Raw genomic sequence first — 18,309 nt, 5'->3', positions numbered from 1 at the left:
ATTGATTGATTGATTGATTGATTGATTGATTGATTGATTGATTGATTGATTGATTGATTGATTGATTGATTGATTGATTGATTGATTGATTGATTGATTGATTGATTGATTGATTGATTGATTGATTGATTGATTGATTGATTGATTGATTGATTGATTGATTGATTGATTGATTGATTGATTGATTGAATTATTATGTTCACATACCTGCTATGCAAAAATGTACCCCGATCATGAAGTAATCAACAGTTATTTTTTGCTTAATTGTTGTATTATATATATATATATATATATATTTGATTTATTTATTTGTTTTGTTTAATTATTCCAATTTTAATTATTTATTTCGTTTTGTCTTATAACTTCACAGAGATTTAGCCGGTTGTTATATATATATATATTTTTTAAAATAAATTTTAAAATGAAAAAAATTACTTAGAACATTAAAATTCAATATTAAACGTAATTGAAATTTGTGTGTCTGTCTCTGTGTGCGTCTGTCTGTGTGTGTGTCTGTGTGTGTTTGTTTTTGCGTGAGTGTGCATTTGTGTTTGTGTGTGTGTAATCGTGTATTTATGAGTGATTTTTATCGTGTTGGAAAAATTTTTGTTTACGTGTATAAACAAATGAGTTTGTACCACTACTAACTACTACTACTACTACTAGTAATATAGGGCTGCTACTACCACTACTACTATTACTAGTAGTCGTAGTAGTAGTGGCAGCAGCAGTAAGTACTATTACTGCATCTGTTGTGCGTGTGTACGTGTAAATACATTGTTGAGAAGATAGTTTCAAGAGGTTAGTGAAGGATGGTTGTATGTGTATGTGTTTGTTTGTGTGTGTGTGTTTTTGTGTGGTGTGTGTAATATATATAATGAGTGTTTGCGTGCGTGTGTGTAATATTTATAAAAAATGATCATCTTCTTACTTAGCAATCATCCTTTTACCGAAACTAAAAGCTAGGGAATTTTGAATTCGGAATGTGTTTATGTATGTATTTATGTATGTGTGTGTATGTATGTATCTACGTCAGTAAGCCAATTACGGAATTTTAAATAATTCTAGGTGCAAAAGATGCTGTCTGATTGGTTGACATAGGCAGGTGTTTTATGTCAATCATAAATATTAATTCGTCTATTTGATATACACGTGTCTGTATGAATGAATGTATGTTTGTATGTATCTATATATGTAACAATCAATAAATGTATGTATGTATGTATGTATGTATGTATGTATGTATGTATGTATGTATGTATGTATGTATGCATGTATGTATGTATCTATAAATGTATCTATATATGTATGTATGTATCTATAAATTAAAATTGGAATTTGATGCATACTTCTAAGTAGAACTTTTTAAACTCTTAATAAAAGGATTATATAATTTACAATTTTAAACAAAAACTAATTACGTTATAAAATTTTAATTGATAATAATACCATTAATTATAATATTAATAATAATAATAAACTGAATTGCTACTAAAATGTTTTAATAATTTAAAAAAAATTGAATTCTTATGTTTCGACTTTTGGAGGGAACAATTTGGCGCGTGTTTAGCAATTTAGCGCGAAAGTTTTTGCCGCGAAAAGGTGAGTTTCGATTTAATCAGTCAATCTTCTAGAAAAGTTTAGAATAGAATGTTCATAACTGTTACACGCTGTAACCCGGTTCGAAAGCATGAGTATTACACCAGGAACCGATAAGAATAAAACGGTGTAGCACGCATACAAATCGGTTGTACACATACATGCATGTACGTAAACTTGTGTGTGTGTGTGTGTGTGTGTTTGTGTGTATGTACATCTAAATAACTCGGTGTCTTGTGTAATCTTCAGCGTTTTCTAAGCCTTTGCAACAGATATCAATTTACCGAAATATTCAAAAATGTTTAAATTTAATTTAAATTTAAATATGAAATTAAAATGTTTAAATAAATAGATTTATCTGTTTATTTATTTAATGTAATTAAATATATAGTTGAGAAAAGTTTTAATTAATGGAATAAGAATAATAACAACGGCTTATTATTATTATTATTTTTTCTATTTAGTTTGATTATTTTAATCTAAAAAAACAGCTCTCTGAGTTGAAATCATTGAACAGATTTTTCGATTTAAAAAAACAAATGAAAGAAACATGAAAAACAAATGAAAACACACACACACACGCACACATACACACTAACACACACACATACACATACGTCTACATACACGTACACACACATATAGGCGTACGCAGACATACATAACACACACACACACACACACACACGTACATACAAATTGCTAGTAATACACTGTAAACATCTTAAACGAAATACTGTTGAGTGTCATCGAAAATTCATTTTTGGAGTGTTGTAAATACACACACAGACACACACACACACATTTGGAGTGTTGTAAATACACACGCACACACAGACACACACACACACCACACGCACACACACACACCACACGCACACACATACAAAAGCGCATACATAGATATAAAAACACCATAAAAAAAAATAATATAAATTTTTCAAACGCGCAATGTCAGAATTAAATTCTACTTAGTTAAATGCAAGACTACAATGACACGCAAAAACAGAGCAGGATAAAAATTTCTATTCTGAAGTATACCAAAGAAAAGTAAATTTTTCCTAAAATCCAGCGAAGAATAAATAGCGTGAGCGTTATTACAGAGGTTGCCATGGCTACAGAAGCAGAACTCAAAGACTGTATATCGAAAAACTTTCACGTGACACGTTTTTGTATTTCCGGGTGAGACATCCAGACATCCACGGGCAGTCATTCTCTTGTTAACTTGATTGATTGGTTGATTTTGAGTGTTTGATTTGATTGGTTGGTTGATTTGGAGTGTTTGATTTGATTGGTTGGTTGATTTGGAATGTTTAACATGATTGGTTTGTTGATTCTGAGTGTTTAATTTGGTTGGTTTTTTGATTTCAGGTGTTTGATTGGTTGGTTGATTTGGGTTGTTTGATTTGATTGGTTGGTTTATTTTGAATGATTGATTTAATTGGCTGGTTGATTTAGAGTGTTTGATTTGATTGGCTGTTCATTTGATATAATTGATTGGTTATAAAATTATTGGTTTTGCGAGCTTGTTGGCCGATCGATTGATTAGGATCATTTCCTGATTAAATTGATTGGCTGAAGTGATTGGAGTGTTTAATTTGGTTGATTTGATTGGCTGACTGGGTTAGTTAGCTGGTTGACTGATCATCATAACCATCATCATCACCACCACCACCATCATCATCATCATCATCATAACCATCATCATAATTATCATCATAACCATCATCATCATCATCATAATTATTCTTGCTGCCACCACCAGCCACAGCAGCGGCAGCTTCAAAGTCGTCGCCATAACTTACTACTGTGTGGTTGCATCTTCACTTTTAGGCAGCCGTGCGTGCAGTAAACCACCTTATTGGCTGACACTGGGCCCTAGGGCGTTATGATGATGATGATGATTATGATGTTGATTATTATTGTTGTTGTTATTATTATTCACCAACCCATGCACATTCGTTTGTATACGGCCTCCTACATTCATCTAGCGTTTTATTTTCCTGTGGAGAAAAAAAATCAACTTCACCACCCTTCACCACCATCGTCATCATATTCTGCATTATCAGAGCCACCACTATCATCATCATCATCATTATCACCATTTTCATCCTCCTCGCTATCATATTCATCACCATCATTATCATCACCATTCTACTCCTTCCAACTCGTCATCACCATCATCATCACCATTCTACTTTTCCTCGTCATCATCATCATCGTCACCATCATCATCATCATCGTCGTCACCATCATCATCATCATTACCTGCAGGCACATGTAGAGTTCGAAGTTACACTGATAACACTTTAACCGATTTACAGATGAAACTCTAGCCGCCAGAGTTCTAGAACTCCTCTCACTAAAGATAGTGAGCAGGAGGAAGATGGCGAGTGGAGGAAAGAGAGCACGGCTGATTGCGACCATGGAGTAAAAGAATAGATTGAGTGATGAAATGATGGGACGAATGATGATCAAGATGAAGTAAATGAATGAAGGAGAGATATTTGAGAGAGAGATGATAAAAAATTTGATTGGGAAAAGTGAGAGATTGATTGAAAAAGTGAGTGCGGAATTTGCGAATAAAACGTGTGAGATATTGATGAGAAAAGTGACGACGACGACGATGATGATGATGATGATGATGATGATAGTGGATGAAAAAAACTGATAGCGACAGATGACGTCGCGAAAGATAGTGAATAAAAGAGAGGGAGCGTAGCCAATAGGAAGGATGATGACGATAATGACCGGGATGATATCCAGAGAGATATTGAGGAGATAAGAGAGGGTTTGGCCGCGGCCGATGTTCTTAACGTCTAAGATAGGGACTGTGACGTCATAGTTGTAACTGCGATTAAATGGCGATGGCGGAGCTGACCGTGACGTCATTTTTATTATTGTTGTTATTATTATTTCAGTTAGTAGTGGGAGGAAAGATTCGTAGTGATGAAACATGGCGAGAGTGTTTTTGTTTACGACTTTTCTTATTTGTTTACTCTGTTTAGTTTCTTTGTTTTTGTTCGCTTTGTTTGTTTAGTTTCTATGTCTTTGCTCGCTTTGTTTGTTTAGTTTTTTTGTTTTTGTTTGTTTTCGTTCATTTGTTTTATGCAGATAACAAAGATATTAAAAACATTTCAAATATCGTATCGAAAAAACTACGCTGTGATATCTTTCCTATTAAAAACTAACAACTGATTATTAAACCATTAATGTACGTATGAATGAATGAATGGTTGGTATGAATGAATGAATGAATGAATGGTTGGTATGAATGAATGAATGAATGAATGAATAAATGAATGAATGAATGAATAAATTATTTAATTAATATATAAAATATATATTCTTTACTTTATTACGTAACCATTTTTCTTGAAGCGTAACAATTTAACAATGCTAGGGTAACAATGCTAGGTTCAATGTTATATCTAACACAATAAAAACAATAATTATTAATATGAATGTGTATAAAAGTATTAAATAATAATAATATATATTGTTAATAATATAATTATTGTTTGTTATAATTTTTCGACCGACCCTGTCAAATCCAACCCAATAAAAATCTCATTCCACGTTGTGTCTATTGTTTCCATGACCGCCCCTGCAACGTCTTCCTCCTCCTCCTCCTCATCATCATTATCTCCATCATCATCATCGCAACCTCCATCATCATTATTGACGTCATTGCCAGGAGTTTCTCTAGCGTCGTTGTTCCGGTTGCTCCGACTTCCTGGAGTGAGGATGACGATGCTGTTGTTGCAGTCCGCCATTTTGTTCCGCACCTCCGAAACTTCGAAATCAATTTCGTCAATCTTGTCTGGCTCGCAAGAGTCGGGCCCTTGGACATTTTCGGACCCGGAAAGATTTTTGGACCAAAAGATCCTTTCAGTTTCAGAGGTATTTTCGGCCCCAGCTACATTTTCCGAGTCGGAAACTTTTTCCGACTTACAAATATTTTTATCCTTGGGGATTGGATATACTGGATTTGAAAGAACGTCGAGATCCTCTCCATCATTGTTGTACGTTGTGAACCTAGTGCCATCTCTGTAGGTGTATTTTGGACTGCTGGATTTGAAAAAACCTAAAGATTTGATTTCATCTGGTGGTTGCTGTGGTTGCGCTTCTTGCGGCTGTTGCTGTTGTTGATGCAGATGTTGAAACTGATGTTGTTGTTGTGGTTGTTGTTGTTGTGGATTAGCGTATGGATGAAACTGTTGGTAGCAGAGGGCTTGTTGTTGCTGGTACTGCTGCTGCATGAACTGCTGGTAGTGGTAGTGGTTGTGGCTGTAGTGTGGGTTGTAGCAGTCTTGCTGGAAAACATTTTGAAGGTCGTGAATGTCTGAATGTTGATGATGTTGCTGTTGTTGGTCGTAGGCACTTTTGATTAGACATTCATCTTCAAATTGATGGAACGAATGATAAAAATGCTGCTGCTGCTGCTGCTGTTGCTGAAGTGGCTGGCAAAATTTTTCATTCACTTCAGTGCAAGGATCAACATTTGTTGTAGCGATAAAATTGCAGCCGTCATAGTCGCAGCAGATTTGGCAGTTCAAATTGTTACTGAAACAACCACAAATTCCAACACCTCCACTCTGGTACCAGCTTGCGACCGAAACTGGTTCCTGGTAGAAAAAATCTTGAGGGGGAAATATTTGTTCATTGTGACAGCAACCGGCTGCTCTCATTGTCAAATTCGCTGCGTTTTTTGAGACGGCTATATCGGATTCAAAGTTTTTCGGTACGTCAGGAGTCAGTTGAATGTTGAAGATTGAAGGCAGGAAAAGTTGTTGCGGTGTGCAAAATTGTAAATGATGCAAAAATGGCTGCTGTTGCTGTTGTTGCAGCTGCTGTTGCTGTTGTTGTTGCTGCTGATACTGGTGCGGTTGCTGATGAAAGTTTTGCTGATGATAATGATGATGTTGACTGGTCTGATGATGATTATGGTGATGATGTCGTTGGTGATGAGTTTGCATTTTAAAAGTATCTTGCTCGTCGGCGTCCTTCGAGTAGATGACCTTAGCGTATTTTTCTTTATCGTCTTGTTTGTGGGGTAACTCCGACTCGTGAAATTTTTGCGGATGCTGGAGCTCGTAAACGGCGTTGTCGTTGTTAGTTTGGTTAGCGTCGACAAAATTATTGTTGGTTAAAAACAGCTGGTCATGCTGATACCAAGTCGTAGTATTTGCAGGACTCGACTGGTACGCAGCATTTTGGGAACAAGAACATTCATCACGTTCTTCATTCTGTTGTAGCTGTTGTAGCGACTGCTGCTGCGATCGCTGTAGTTGATGTGGATGCTGAAAGTGACGTTCTTTGCCGTTGAAAGTTTGGAACTGATGCCTTAAATTATTTTCTGGATGAGATTCATATTGCTGGTAGTAGGGGGCATGGCAGTCCCTGTAAGTTTTGCAGGAGTATTTAGGTTCGAACTGGTATCTACGGCAAAAACAGTTGCAACACTTGGGGCATAAATGATTGCACTGCATTCTTTGCTTGCAGGCGTGGCAGCAGTTGAAGTTCCTCAAACGTCGTCTATGGTGGTTTGGCCGCAAGAAACAATTTCTCAGTTGATTGTGAGAAGAGTAACGATTTGAACCTTGACTCGTAGAACGTACATACTTGAAAGCCACTGAACCATTATTACAATCTTTGAAAAATATCTTGCGAGGTTTTCTTTTCCAATCCAAAGTTTTGCGTTCCGTAATTTTGACCGAAGCTGACTGTTCCATTTGTTCTTCGTTCTGGTTCTTTTCTTTGTTGGGGAGATTTTTCGCCACTTCAGCAATTATGTTAGGATCGCTCAAATAATTGAGTTTATTTTGTTTTAACTTTTTTATCAGTTCGCTTCTACTGCAATTTGTGACTATCTTCAAGTTGGCCAGATCTTTGCACTTCACATCGCACGACTTATTTTTAAGCCTATTTTTGTTTCCGGCTTTCTTATTTTTAAAATTGTGAGGTCTTGCGCGATATCTCTTGAAATTTTTGCACTGCCGCAGAACGTAATCTCTCCATCTTTTATGAATTTTAAACCTATTTCTCTTCCATTTCTTAACAGGGATATTCTTAAGCTTCGTAACATGAAAACTGCTTGAAGTTGCACTTGTACTCTCGCTGAAGTCTCCGCAATGCTGCTTGCAACGACAGTGAGAGTGGCCACATTGCCAGATATTGTTGCGGTATTTATGTTGTGGGCAGCAACAGCGGCAGCAACAGCAGCAACAGCAGCAACACAAATTTTCATTTTTCCAGTGTTGTATATGACAGTGATTGCAAAGTTGTGAGCTACTGTTGCTGGACGGCGTGTTCACATTGCTCGGATAGAGCAATAAAGTTTTCGATTCATCTTCAAAACCTCTATTTACCATTTCTTGATTTTTAATGATTTGAAAATTCCCTGTTTCAACTCCATTTACGTAGCGCCCATTGTCTTGGATGTTTTCGGAAAAACTAGCGTTGTCGATTTTTTCATAATTGTTCGAAAGCAGGATAAGATTAAGAGGACACGAAGACTGTCTGCTGTTAATTTCGTTGCTAAAACCATCAAAAACTCCTTTAGGGTTCCAATCTTCTTCCAGACTATACTGCGAGGCTTGCTTGTGCAGTTCCTTGCACCTAAAATATGCTGTGTCTACTGAAAATGTTGAGTTGTTAGGACAAGAATTTGCTCTAGAGACAGTTCGAACGCATTCATTGCATGGATCTTCACTGATTGTGTTTGGCTCAGACAGGCAGAACATTATTTTGTCAATCAATTTTTGAAACTTCTAGTGTATAAATGTCTTATTTATTAATTAAATTTGGTTAGTTATTCATTTTTCATCATTTTAAAAATTATATCTAAGCGTTCTTTTACGTCTTACATGCAATCACTTGATGTTATTTTCTTGATATCTATTCGATGGATTAATTTACTTCATATTTTAATTATTTGTTAAATAATTAAATAAATGTTTTAAAATTTATTGAATCAAAATAAACAAAATTAATTTTCCGGATGTTAATTTCGATGTTGATAATCTTTGATTTTGTAATTGTGGTTGACGTCATTAAAGGGTGTGAATGGCAATATTATTGATTAAAACGTTATAGAGGTATTGAAAGATAACATGTAAAATTTTACAGGTTTTAGTGTTTTAAATTTTATTTAACCTATCAAAATTAAAGTTTTTATTATTTAATATTTTAAAATTAATATATTCATTCCAGTATCACAGGTTATTCCTTTAATCAGTATCCTTAGTACATGATCATTTTTACTTTAAGTTCACATTTAGCCAGTTTAAATTAAATTTACTTTTAATGCCCAATATTTTGCTTACGTTATTTACGATTGAAACTAGATAAATTCCCCAACTAATTAGTAGAAATTAGGGAAATTTAATTAATAAATTGGTAATTTTATTTTTGTTAAAAACATTTCAAACGAAAAATTTAATTTAATCGCAAAAAAATTTAATAAAAGATGACTTCCTCCAGTAGAAACAGTGAATCAGAGAAGTTAAAATTTTTTTAAAATTTTTAAAATAAATTTTTAGTTAAAAATTAAAATTAAGTTTAATAAAATTAAAATTTTATTTATTTTCCATATTAATGATTCACGCTTTTTTTACTTGTAATTATTTGAAATTGTATATAAATAAAGCTTATAAAATGATATGATGAAATTTCAAATAACTTTAAAGTTTAAATTAAAAAGTTTAATTTAAGAATAACAAATAATAACCTTTCATTTCATTAGATAGAATTAGATTAGAATGATTAGAAGAAAGAGTTATAGATAGAATTACAATTTGTTTTATTTAGATTATTATGGAATTATTAAATTAGGAAACATTACTTATTATACTTTTAAAATATAAAATCATTTCTATAACCACCTAATCACTAATCACACAGTCTTAAACAAAATATTAATTATCATTTTACTAAAAACATAAATTTGTACTAAATAATTCAACACAAAATAATAAATATTAATATATAAAATATGATATACAGATATACTCTTAATTGGATTCACTAATTGAGTGAAAAACTAAACCCACAATTTTGTACTAATTAAGTAATTAAATAAGTATAACAATTGTATACAGTACAGACAAGTCAATCTAATTATGCTAATTTGTTAGGTTTTAAATAATAATTAATTAGAGAGTATTACAATATTCTGCCAGCTTCACATTACAACATCAGACTAATCACATGTCTGTTTATAGTTTGTAACTGATTAGCCTCACATGCCACTAATTGAATTACTCTAATTTCACACACATACACACGCACGCACACATACACGCACGCACACATACATGCACACTAATCATTATTCAGATCTTGCTGGGTGTGTTTTGCTTCAGAGGACGACGACAGAGATGCGAAATGGGTTTGCCCTTGCAGATGTCGGGGGACTAGCAGATGGGTACATCATGCCTGTTTGCAGGTAGTATATATGTGTGTGTGTGTGGGGGGGGGTTGTTAATGTAATTTATCGAATTTATCGATAAATTTATGCAGAGGTGGATTGACGAGAAACAGCGAGGAAACAGTTCGACAAAGGTTTGCTGCCCCCAGTGCAACACAGAATATCTTATAGTTTTCCCTAAATTAAGTTAGTGAATTAGTGTATGTGTATTTTTCTGTATGTGTGTGTGTGTTTATGTGTATTTATCTTTTTGTGTGTATATATAGAAGAGACATACCACGTATATATATCGACCTTATGATTAATAAACTCAGGCTAAACTTTACAGATTCACATATGAACTTACATATAAATATAAACTCACAACTAACACACGCACGCACGCACACACACGCACACACATGTACACTTACTGACACGCACATACTGACACACACACACACACACACGCAAATGAACGCACGTATAGACAAAGCAGTATATCTGATGGACTTAGTGGACAAGGCCATATATAAGACATGTCCATTTGTGGCCGGGGGATTGTTTGTGGGCTCCGTCTATTGGACCGCAGTCACGTACGGGGCAGTAACTGTTATGCAGGTTTGTTGTTGATATTGATGTTGTTGTTGATTTTGCTGTCGTTGTTGTCATTGTTGATGTTTTTGTTGTTGATGTTTTTGTTGTCATCATTATCGCATCATCCTCTTCTTCTTCATCAACATTATTACAACATAGACAGGGTCGTTACAAGTTGATAAAACTTTTCCAGGTCTTGGGGCATAAAGAGGGCCTCAACGTAATGGAAAAGGCCGACCCCTTATTTCTCCTTATAGGCCTACCAATGGTTCCTGTGTCGTTAATCCTGTCGAAAATGATCCGTTGGGAGGATTTCATCCTGAAACTATGGAGGAAATACTCGCCAAAACTTCCGCTAATCAGCTACTTATTCTCCAGTAGCAATCCGTCAATGTCCCAGCGGATACCGGCGGATACTACGACCATGTCGGACCCACTTTCGGCCACCCGGATTCTCTGTGGGGCCTTGATTCTGCCCACTCTGGCTACCATCGTTGGGAAGGTTCTGTTCGGACAGGTTGAGTCAAACTTCCAGAGGACTTTGCTGGTTGGTTGTCGTTTGGGTGTTGGCTTGGTTTTTTTTAAGGTGGCATGTTTATTTTATTTGCGGTAATTCTTACGGCTTGTTTGCTAATTGATTGAGTGATCGATTGAATGAATCATTGATTGATTGATCAACTAATTAATAAATTATTAACTCCCTCCCTCTCTGTATTTACCGAATTCAGGGTGGTATCGCCTTCATAGCCATAAAGGGCGTCCTAAAGATCTACTACAAACAGCAGCAGTACGTGAGGCAGTCGGAACGTACCATTTTAAACTTTGAAGAGGGGTGTTCAGCATCCAGTAGTAACAATAATAATAATAACGGTAATAATAATAATAATAATAACGTCGGCAATGATGGTAACGATAACGGCGCCAATTATTGAATTGAACAGACGATTTGGAAATAATTTCTCTCTATTATTATTCTTGTTATTATTTTGTTATAATTATTGTTTTTATTTTATTGTTTATTATTAATTTTTTTTTTGTTATTATTGTTCATTATTTTAGTTATATAAATGCAAATTTTACTTTACCCTTCCCTGATTGGCCTGTTTTTAATAGATAGTTGGAAAAGATACTAAATAGCAAAGGATATGCGGCAAATGAGAATTTTTCGTTCATCCTCCTCTTCTCCTACTACGATTTACTATCTTTCTTTTTCCGTTATTCTCTATAATATTTTTCTGAAAAGAGCGCTAATCTTTCAATAAAAATTAATGTTAATATATTTTCAACGATAAACTAAAAACTGGCTAATACAATGATAATGATGATGATAACAATAATAAGAATAATAATAGTAGATATTATTATTATTATATTATTGTTGATGATGATTTTAATCAGTGTCACAAATAATTGACATGCTATTACTACTTATACTGCTTGTACTGATTACTAACCATTAATTTTTAATGGTGATATATATATATATATATATATATATATATATATATATATATATATATGTATAGAGTGAGGGAGAGAGAGAGATATGAAGAGAGAGAGAGAGGGAAAATGCGAAAAATTATTACATATGAAATTTATTCTTTCGAATAATTATTTAGAAAATGTTTTTAAAAGGTATACATTGAAACAGAATTAATAAATTCTAAAAATTTTTTTCATTATAAACAATGGTAAACTAATTGACACACACACTCACACACACACTCATATATGTATGTATGTATATATATATATATATATATATATATATAAAGGAACATATATACATACATACATATATATATATATATATATATATATTTCGTAAAAATTTTTCGATTTAATGATGTAACTAACTCGATAAAAAATGAAATTTGATAATAATACACACACACACACGTACGCACACATACAACACACACAGCATGGAATCAAGATATTCTTGACACACAGCCAATGTGTTGTGTAACACGGCCAAAGCCTATGAAGACTATTATTATGTTATATTGTTGTCATTATTCTATTCAGATTTTAGTTTGAATAAATGATAGAATAGATGAATGAGTAGATGAATGAATGAATTAATGAATGAATAGATAGATAGATGGGTGTTTATCGTTATATTAAACAATGGGTTTTATTATATATTTTTTACGGATATGTTTGTGAGTGTGTCTGCTTGTGTGTCTGTCAAATTTATTTCTGAAATTTATAAAGAAATGAAAATAAAATAAATTATTTTCAGGCAATAATGTTATCAATTAACTAATTAATTAAGTAAGTTATCGACCAGTTAATTAAGTCGGCGGAAAATGTTGAAATATAATCCAGACTCTGTCATTTAAAGAATAAAAATAATTTCCAATTGAAACCGAGAAAACGGTTACTTTGTTGCACCGAATGTTAGGAGAATTGGTCAAACTACAAGTTGCACATAGCTGCGGAAAATTAACTTTTCTCAAAGTTTCGGTATTAATGTTCCAAAGGGCCTCACATAGAAAGGGAGAGAGAGAGTGTGTGCGTGTCGTGTGTGTGAACGAAAGAATAGATACATAGAAGGAGAGAAAGAGAGAGAGAAATGTAAGTTTCATGACCGGAGCAAAACATTCTTTTCAAACTAGTAATGTTCGTGATGTTTCAAAAAGGCCCTCTTTAAAGGAAAAGATAAAGAAGAATCATTTAGAAAAAGAAAGTAAGATAGATAGAAGAGAGAGAAGAGAGAGAGAGATATGCCTAAGTTTCGTAACTAAGGAAAAAATTTCCAAAAATTCAGTAAAAATGCTTCAAAGGACTTTCTCTTGGAATATGCGATACTATAAGCCTTTCTTTTGGTTTAGCCTTGTTTCTCTGATGATAATATTCATAGGCCCCGCTGCCTTCCTTTCTACTTATGCCTCTTTCGTAGCTCTCCAGTAACATTCCAATCATTCTTTCTCTATTTTCTGGAGATAATAATTTAAAATAATTTATAATAATAATAATCGTGATGATAATAGTAGTAATATATTTTTATGTCACTGAAATGCCTGAAAGCTTTTTACAAGAGCGCGCGTGTTAATTTACGTGTGGAATGGAGAGTTTTACTTGGATTTATAGGAATTTAGTATTTTAAATTATAAAAATTATAATAATTTAATAATTTTCTTATCAATTGTAAAGAAATTAATAAGTAATATATATAAAAAATTAGGAAAAATGATTAAAAATTTACCTTTGTCGGCTAACTCGAGCTGAGCGTGACTATTGCTCTTTAACCGCTCGTATTTTCCAGCATATTTGGCGATACTTTCCATCAAACTGATGTTTTTATCTTCTAATGGATCCATCCGAAACATGCCTGGACTTAATCTTCTTCCTGTTGATTCATTTTCATTCAGTTCTTGTTCTTCTGTTGGAGGTGCTGACTCCATTGATGTGAAATTACTCGAGTTGTTCCAGTTGCTCGTTCTTGTGCTTCGACTGTTATGACTGGTTTTGTTTTTTAAGATGCTTTTCTGTTTTACTGGTTTATTTTTTGGCTTTGATAGTGTTGGTTTTTTAGGCTTTTTTTTCGGTTTTGATTTGGTTTTCGGTTTCGGTTTTGGTTGAGATTTTATCTGTTGCCTTTTCTTATCCCACTCTGTTTTTTTCTTTTTAGCTAATTTATAAATCGTTTTCAATGTGGTCATAGAGGAGAAACTGCTTTTTAGTTTTTTCTCATCTGCTGAATCAAGTTTCAATTTTGTGCTTTTTATTTTTACTGGTTTGGGAGGACTTTTTACAGTTTTTACTGGTTTGGGAGTTTTTTTTTTAGTTTTTACTTTTTGTGCAGCTTTTTTAGCTTTCGCATTTTGTTTCTCCCTCAACTCATCAACGAGTTTCTTAATCGATTCTGTCGTTTCAATTTCAGATAACTGCCTTCCTTTCTTTATTGGTTTCACTTCTTTGCTTTTTGGCTTCGGATTGCTTTCTTTGATCTCTAGAAATACAATCTTTTCTCTTATTTTGGGGTCTGATTTTTTCTTTTTCGGCGGCGACTTTTTTTCAAAAACGTCGTTGAATAAAATTCTTTCGGATGACGCATTCTCCATTCCCCCTCCAGTGGCGATCGTCTCCAAACTCTTGATGATGCGTTTCAGTTTCTTCCTATCAAGGGCATCTTTCATCTTCAACTTTTTGATCATTTGATTTTTAAAATCTGTGGACTCCCTTTCGTTGAGGCTGCTTTTAATGTGGGTTGTTGCCTGGTTGAGGAAGGGTGATTTGAAGTCAGGTTTGTGTTTGTTGGAAAATTTTTTAAATTTAATATCAACATCTGGATTTTTTGTTTTTTGGATTATTATACTCATTTTTGGATTTTGGCTTAGTTTTGATCCTGTTTTTATTTGTACTTTATCTGATCCGGTCGACGACGACGACGACGTGGATTTTTCTTTGGTTTGATTTTTTTGATGATGATTTTTTCTCTTTGAAAATGTTTTCGTCCTAATTCGTTCTCTTATTTTTTTTATTTTTTTACCTCTTTTTGGTTTAAACTCACCTAAATATTTTTTATGCCACCGATTGGCTGGAGAAGTGGACCGTTGTTCATTTGGCGTTTGTTGCTGTTGTGTGCTGATAGGATTTTGTGTTTGCGATAATTGCAAGGGTTGTTGTACTAATTTTAAGTGTTGTGGCTGTGAAACGTACTGCTGTGTCGCCGGGGTAGTCTCTGGCTGTGGCACTAGTTGATACGTCAGCTGTTGAGGAGCTGCCTGTGGTAAAATGTTGTTTGGCATCGTTGTTAGTTGAGGTTTTTGTAATTGTGGTTGTTGAAGTTGTGGTTGCTGCAATTGTAGCTGCTGTAATTGTGGTTGTTGTAGTTGTGGTTGTTGTAGTTGTGGTTGTTGTAGTTGTGGTTGCTGTAGTTGTAAAAAATTTTGAATAGACGGCTGTTGTTGTTCGTTATTAACTTTTTGTTGCAAATATGGTTGTTGTTGTTGGGGCTGTTGAATTTGAAAAGACGGTTGTTGCTGTTGTTTAGAAAATTTCAAATTTGGAGCTTGAAGCTGTGACGATGGCTGTTTTAACCGCGGTGTTGGCAATGGTTTCTTCCCTGTTAACTCGCGTTGTTCATTTAATTTGCCTAATTGTTTTCTATCGTCATATTTCGAATCGGCCTTCTTCAAAGGAACTATACTCGCCAAGATCTCATCACTTGAGAAACCGATCATTCTGTGTAAACTGCTAGGTGTCGATTGACGACTTGGAAATTTTTTCACCATCATGACCTTACTGTCATTTTTACGAATCTTCCTGACAGGTGTCACCAATTCAACTGACGAACGCACCCTTGTTAAACTTCTATCCGTGCGTCGGGTTCTAACATCTTTGTCATCCGTCACGATTGCATTGTTATTGTAAGAACTTTGAGTGTCGGAAGTTAGCGAGGAATTGAACGAGGAATTATTTAACGAATAGTTTATACTGACGATATCGAGGTGTGAAGCTCGACATCAACGAAACCTGAGTCGATTTTCGGGTCAGTTTTACCTTTGACCTTAGGGGTTTAGATGGGTCAAGATTTTTTCTACTATGTACACTTTTGTACTTTACTTTACTATGCACATCTTTTACACTTATCGTTTTTACTGGGGGTTTTATAGTAACTTTATCATTTGGATCATTTGCGTTTAGTGTACTATGAGGAACATATGTATTTAGTTTACTATTTGGTACTTTTGGACTTACGTTACTGCTATTCAGTACCTTCGAACTTATTGTACTGTACGGATCTTTCGATTTGCCGGTCCACAATCTAACCGGGTTTATTACGGTCGTGAGAGCTTCTGGCTCTTGGATCTCTGTCACCATGTACATGAAGGATGATTTCATTGTTGGGGAAGGGTTGCTAGGTAGGCTAGAAATATTTGAGTGAGAATTTAGGAGTTGGTATAGAATTATCTGCTATATTTTTTCTGATTTCATTTTATTTCGTTGGTAAGTTAACTATAGCGGACTAGCTAACTTGGTTGCATTTGACTGATGCGCTACCGGAAGAGAACGATGAACCTTTTTCATTTCATTTCACTTCATTTTATTGTTTGATCCGAAAAAAAATTTTAAAACTAAGTTTTTTAGCGTAGCTTTTTTAGTTAGGCGCACTCAGTGTATATATTAGTAGATTAAACCTTTATTTATTGTTAATATTATTATTTATTATTGTTATGATGACTATAATGTAGTATTTATACTATATTATTTTTAATTTAAGAAATTTATCAAAGTTGGATTTTTTTAAATATTTTATTTCTCCAAAAGATATTCGTGATTTAAAATTTCAAAAAAATAATAAAAGTATTATGAACCGAAGAGTGTATATATATGTGTGTCTGTGTGTATATTTAGTAAACAAAACACACCAAAGACATGAAATGAAAAGAGAAAAATAATATAAATAATTTTACGAACAACCAACAGCAACAGAAAGACAAAAAAAATTATGATTAATGATAATAAAGTTATAATAATAACAATAATAACAACAACAATAATAATAATAACAACAATTATACTGTCATTTTTTTAATTAATAAAAAGTTAAAACTCGAAAGCTGTATGTATCAAAATTGATCAGATCCAACATTGGTATGTATATATTTATATAATTTGATAAAATGTATATATATATATATATATATATATATATATATATTAAGAATGAATTTGATATGTAATTTTCATATATTTTTATATATATATATATATTGCTCAAAATAATGATAAATTTGTTCACCGTATAATAGTATATATATGTTTGTATGTGTGTGTGTGTGTGGGTGTGTGTGTGTATGTGTGTGTGTGTGGGTGTGTGTGTGTATGTGTGTGTGTGTTTGTGTGTGTGTGTGGGTGTGTGTGGCAAAAAGCAAGCAAAAGTCAATACAAAATGATGTCTTAAACGGAATGGTATTTAATTTACATTTTGGTTGGCAAGAGTGTCTGGCTGGTAATTTTTACTAGAAATTATGATAGTCACACAGAAACAATTATTTTGCACATTGTTGCGTGATACAAAAATTAAAATAAAAAAAAACCGAACGAACGAAAATGATTCTATTACTAATGCAGACGACAAAAAAATTGAAAAAAAAGTAAATTTGAACAAAACGAAAAAACACGAATTGCAAAATAGAAAAACAAAATGATTTAAGCGGATGACAAGACAACATTTAAACAACAACAAATAGGAAAATTTTTTCTCCAGATATAGACGTGAGTTTCTCTCTCTCTCTCTCTCTCTCTCTCTCTCTCTCTCTCTCCTATTTTCTTCTTCTTTTCCATTCTATTTGTATCTTTTTTTTCTCAATCATTCATTCACCGACCAACCAACCAAGCCAACCAATCAGCCATCCAACCAGCAAACAAACTGACCAAATAAAAAATCAATCGACTAGATATATTCTTGTGCAGTGCAAAAAAAGAATTTTATTTTTATACAATTTGCAAAATTGAAATAAAATGAATTGAAAACAAAACGAAACGAAATGAAAAAAAAAACAAAAAATTTTAATTTGTATATATCCATCTGCTAGCAGGATTGTACAAAAAGTGCTAACAAAAATTTTAAAACAAAATTAAAACAAACAAAATGGAGTAAATTTAAATTCATTTTTTGCTAGATGGCAGGATTGTACGATAAATACTGTTTATCTGGAGTTTTGTAAGATAGAAATGATCGCCTATTT

General features: G+C 33.4%; 4 protein-coding genes across 4 annotated transcripts in view; 1 reads left to right on the top strand and 3 right to left on the bottom strand.

Annotated features, from left to right (window-relative positions):
- Window positions 1-5,123: 5,123 nt before the first annotated feature.
- On the bottom strand, window positions 5,124-8,345 carry HELRODRAFT_175381 (hypothetical protein; the record flags this gene model as incomplete). The annotated part of the gene is made up of 1 exon (XM_009022808.1): window positions 5,124-8,345. One exon carries the CDS (start codon window positions 8,343-8,345, stop codon window positions 5,124-5,126), a length of 3,222 nt encoding a protein of 1,073 aa, XP_009021056.1.
- A 564-nt stretch (window positions 8,346-8,909) lies between these two features.
- On the top strand, window positions 8,910-12,853 carry HELRODRAFT_185741 (hypothetical protein). The gene is given in 7 exon segments (XM_009022807.1): window positions 8,910-9,105; window positions 9,940-10,048; window positions 10,123-10,216; window positions 10,500-10,630; window positions 10,800-11,153; window positions 11,335-12,385; window positions 12,398-12,853. The coding sequence occupies 6 exon segments, from the start codon at window positions 9,071-9,073 to the stop codon at window positions 11,536-11,538; spliced, it is 927 nt and encodes a 308-aa protein (XP_009021055.1). The 5' UTR covers window positions 8,910-9,070; the 3' UTR covers window positions 11,539-12,385; window positions 12,398-12,853.
- A 522-nt stretch (window positions 12,854-13,375) lies between these two features.
- Window positions 13,376-16,645, bottom strand: HELRODRAFT_175379 (hypothetical protein; the record flags this gene model as incomplete). The annotated part of the gene is made up of 5 exons (XM_009022806.1): window positions 13,376-13,548; window positions 13,818-15,991; window positions 16,057-16,124; window positions 16,316-16,484; window positions 16,593-16,645. The coding sequence occupies 5 exons, from the start codon at window positions 16,643-16,645 to the stop codon at window positions 13,376-13,378; spliced, it is 2,637 nt and encodes an 878-aa protein (XP_009021054.1).
- Window positions 16,646-18,130: 1,485 nt separating this feature from the next.
- Window positions 18,131-18,309, bottom strand: part of HELRODRAFT_175378 (hypothetical protein) — a gene marked incomplete at both ends in the record, with an annotated part of 830 nt that continues 651 nt past the window's right edge. The window contains one exon of the mRNA XM_009022805.1: window positions 18,131-18,175. Within this exon, the coding sequence (XP_009021053.1) occupies window positions 18,131-18,175 (45 nt within the window). The remainder of the gene's footprint in view (window positions 18,176-18,309) is intronic.

Source organism: Helobdella robusta (genome assembly GCF_000326865.2).
Source record: "Helobdella robusta unplaced genomic scaffold HELROscaffold_33, whole genome shotgun sequence".
NCBI classification, from domain to species: Eukaryota; Metazoa; Annelida; class Clitellata; order Rhynchobdellida; family Glossiphoniidae; genus Helobdella; species Helobdella robusta.
Note: the sequence above shows the minus strand (reverse complement) of the source record. Positions and strands in the feature narration are given on the sequence as shown.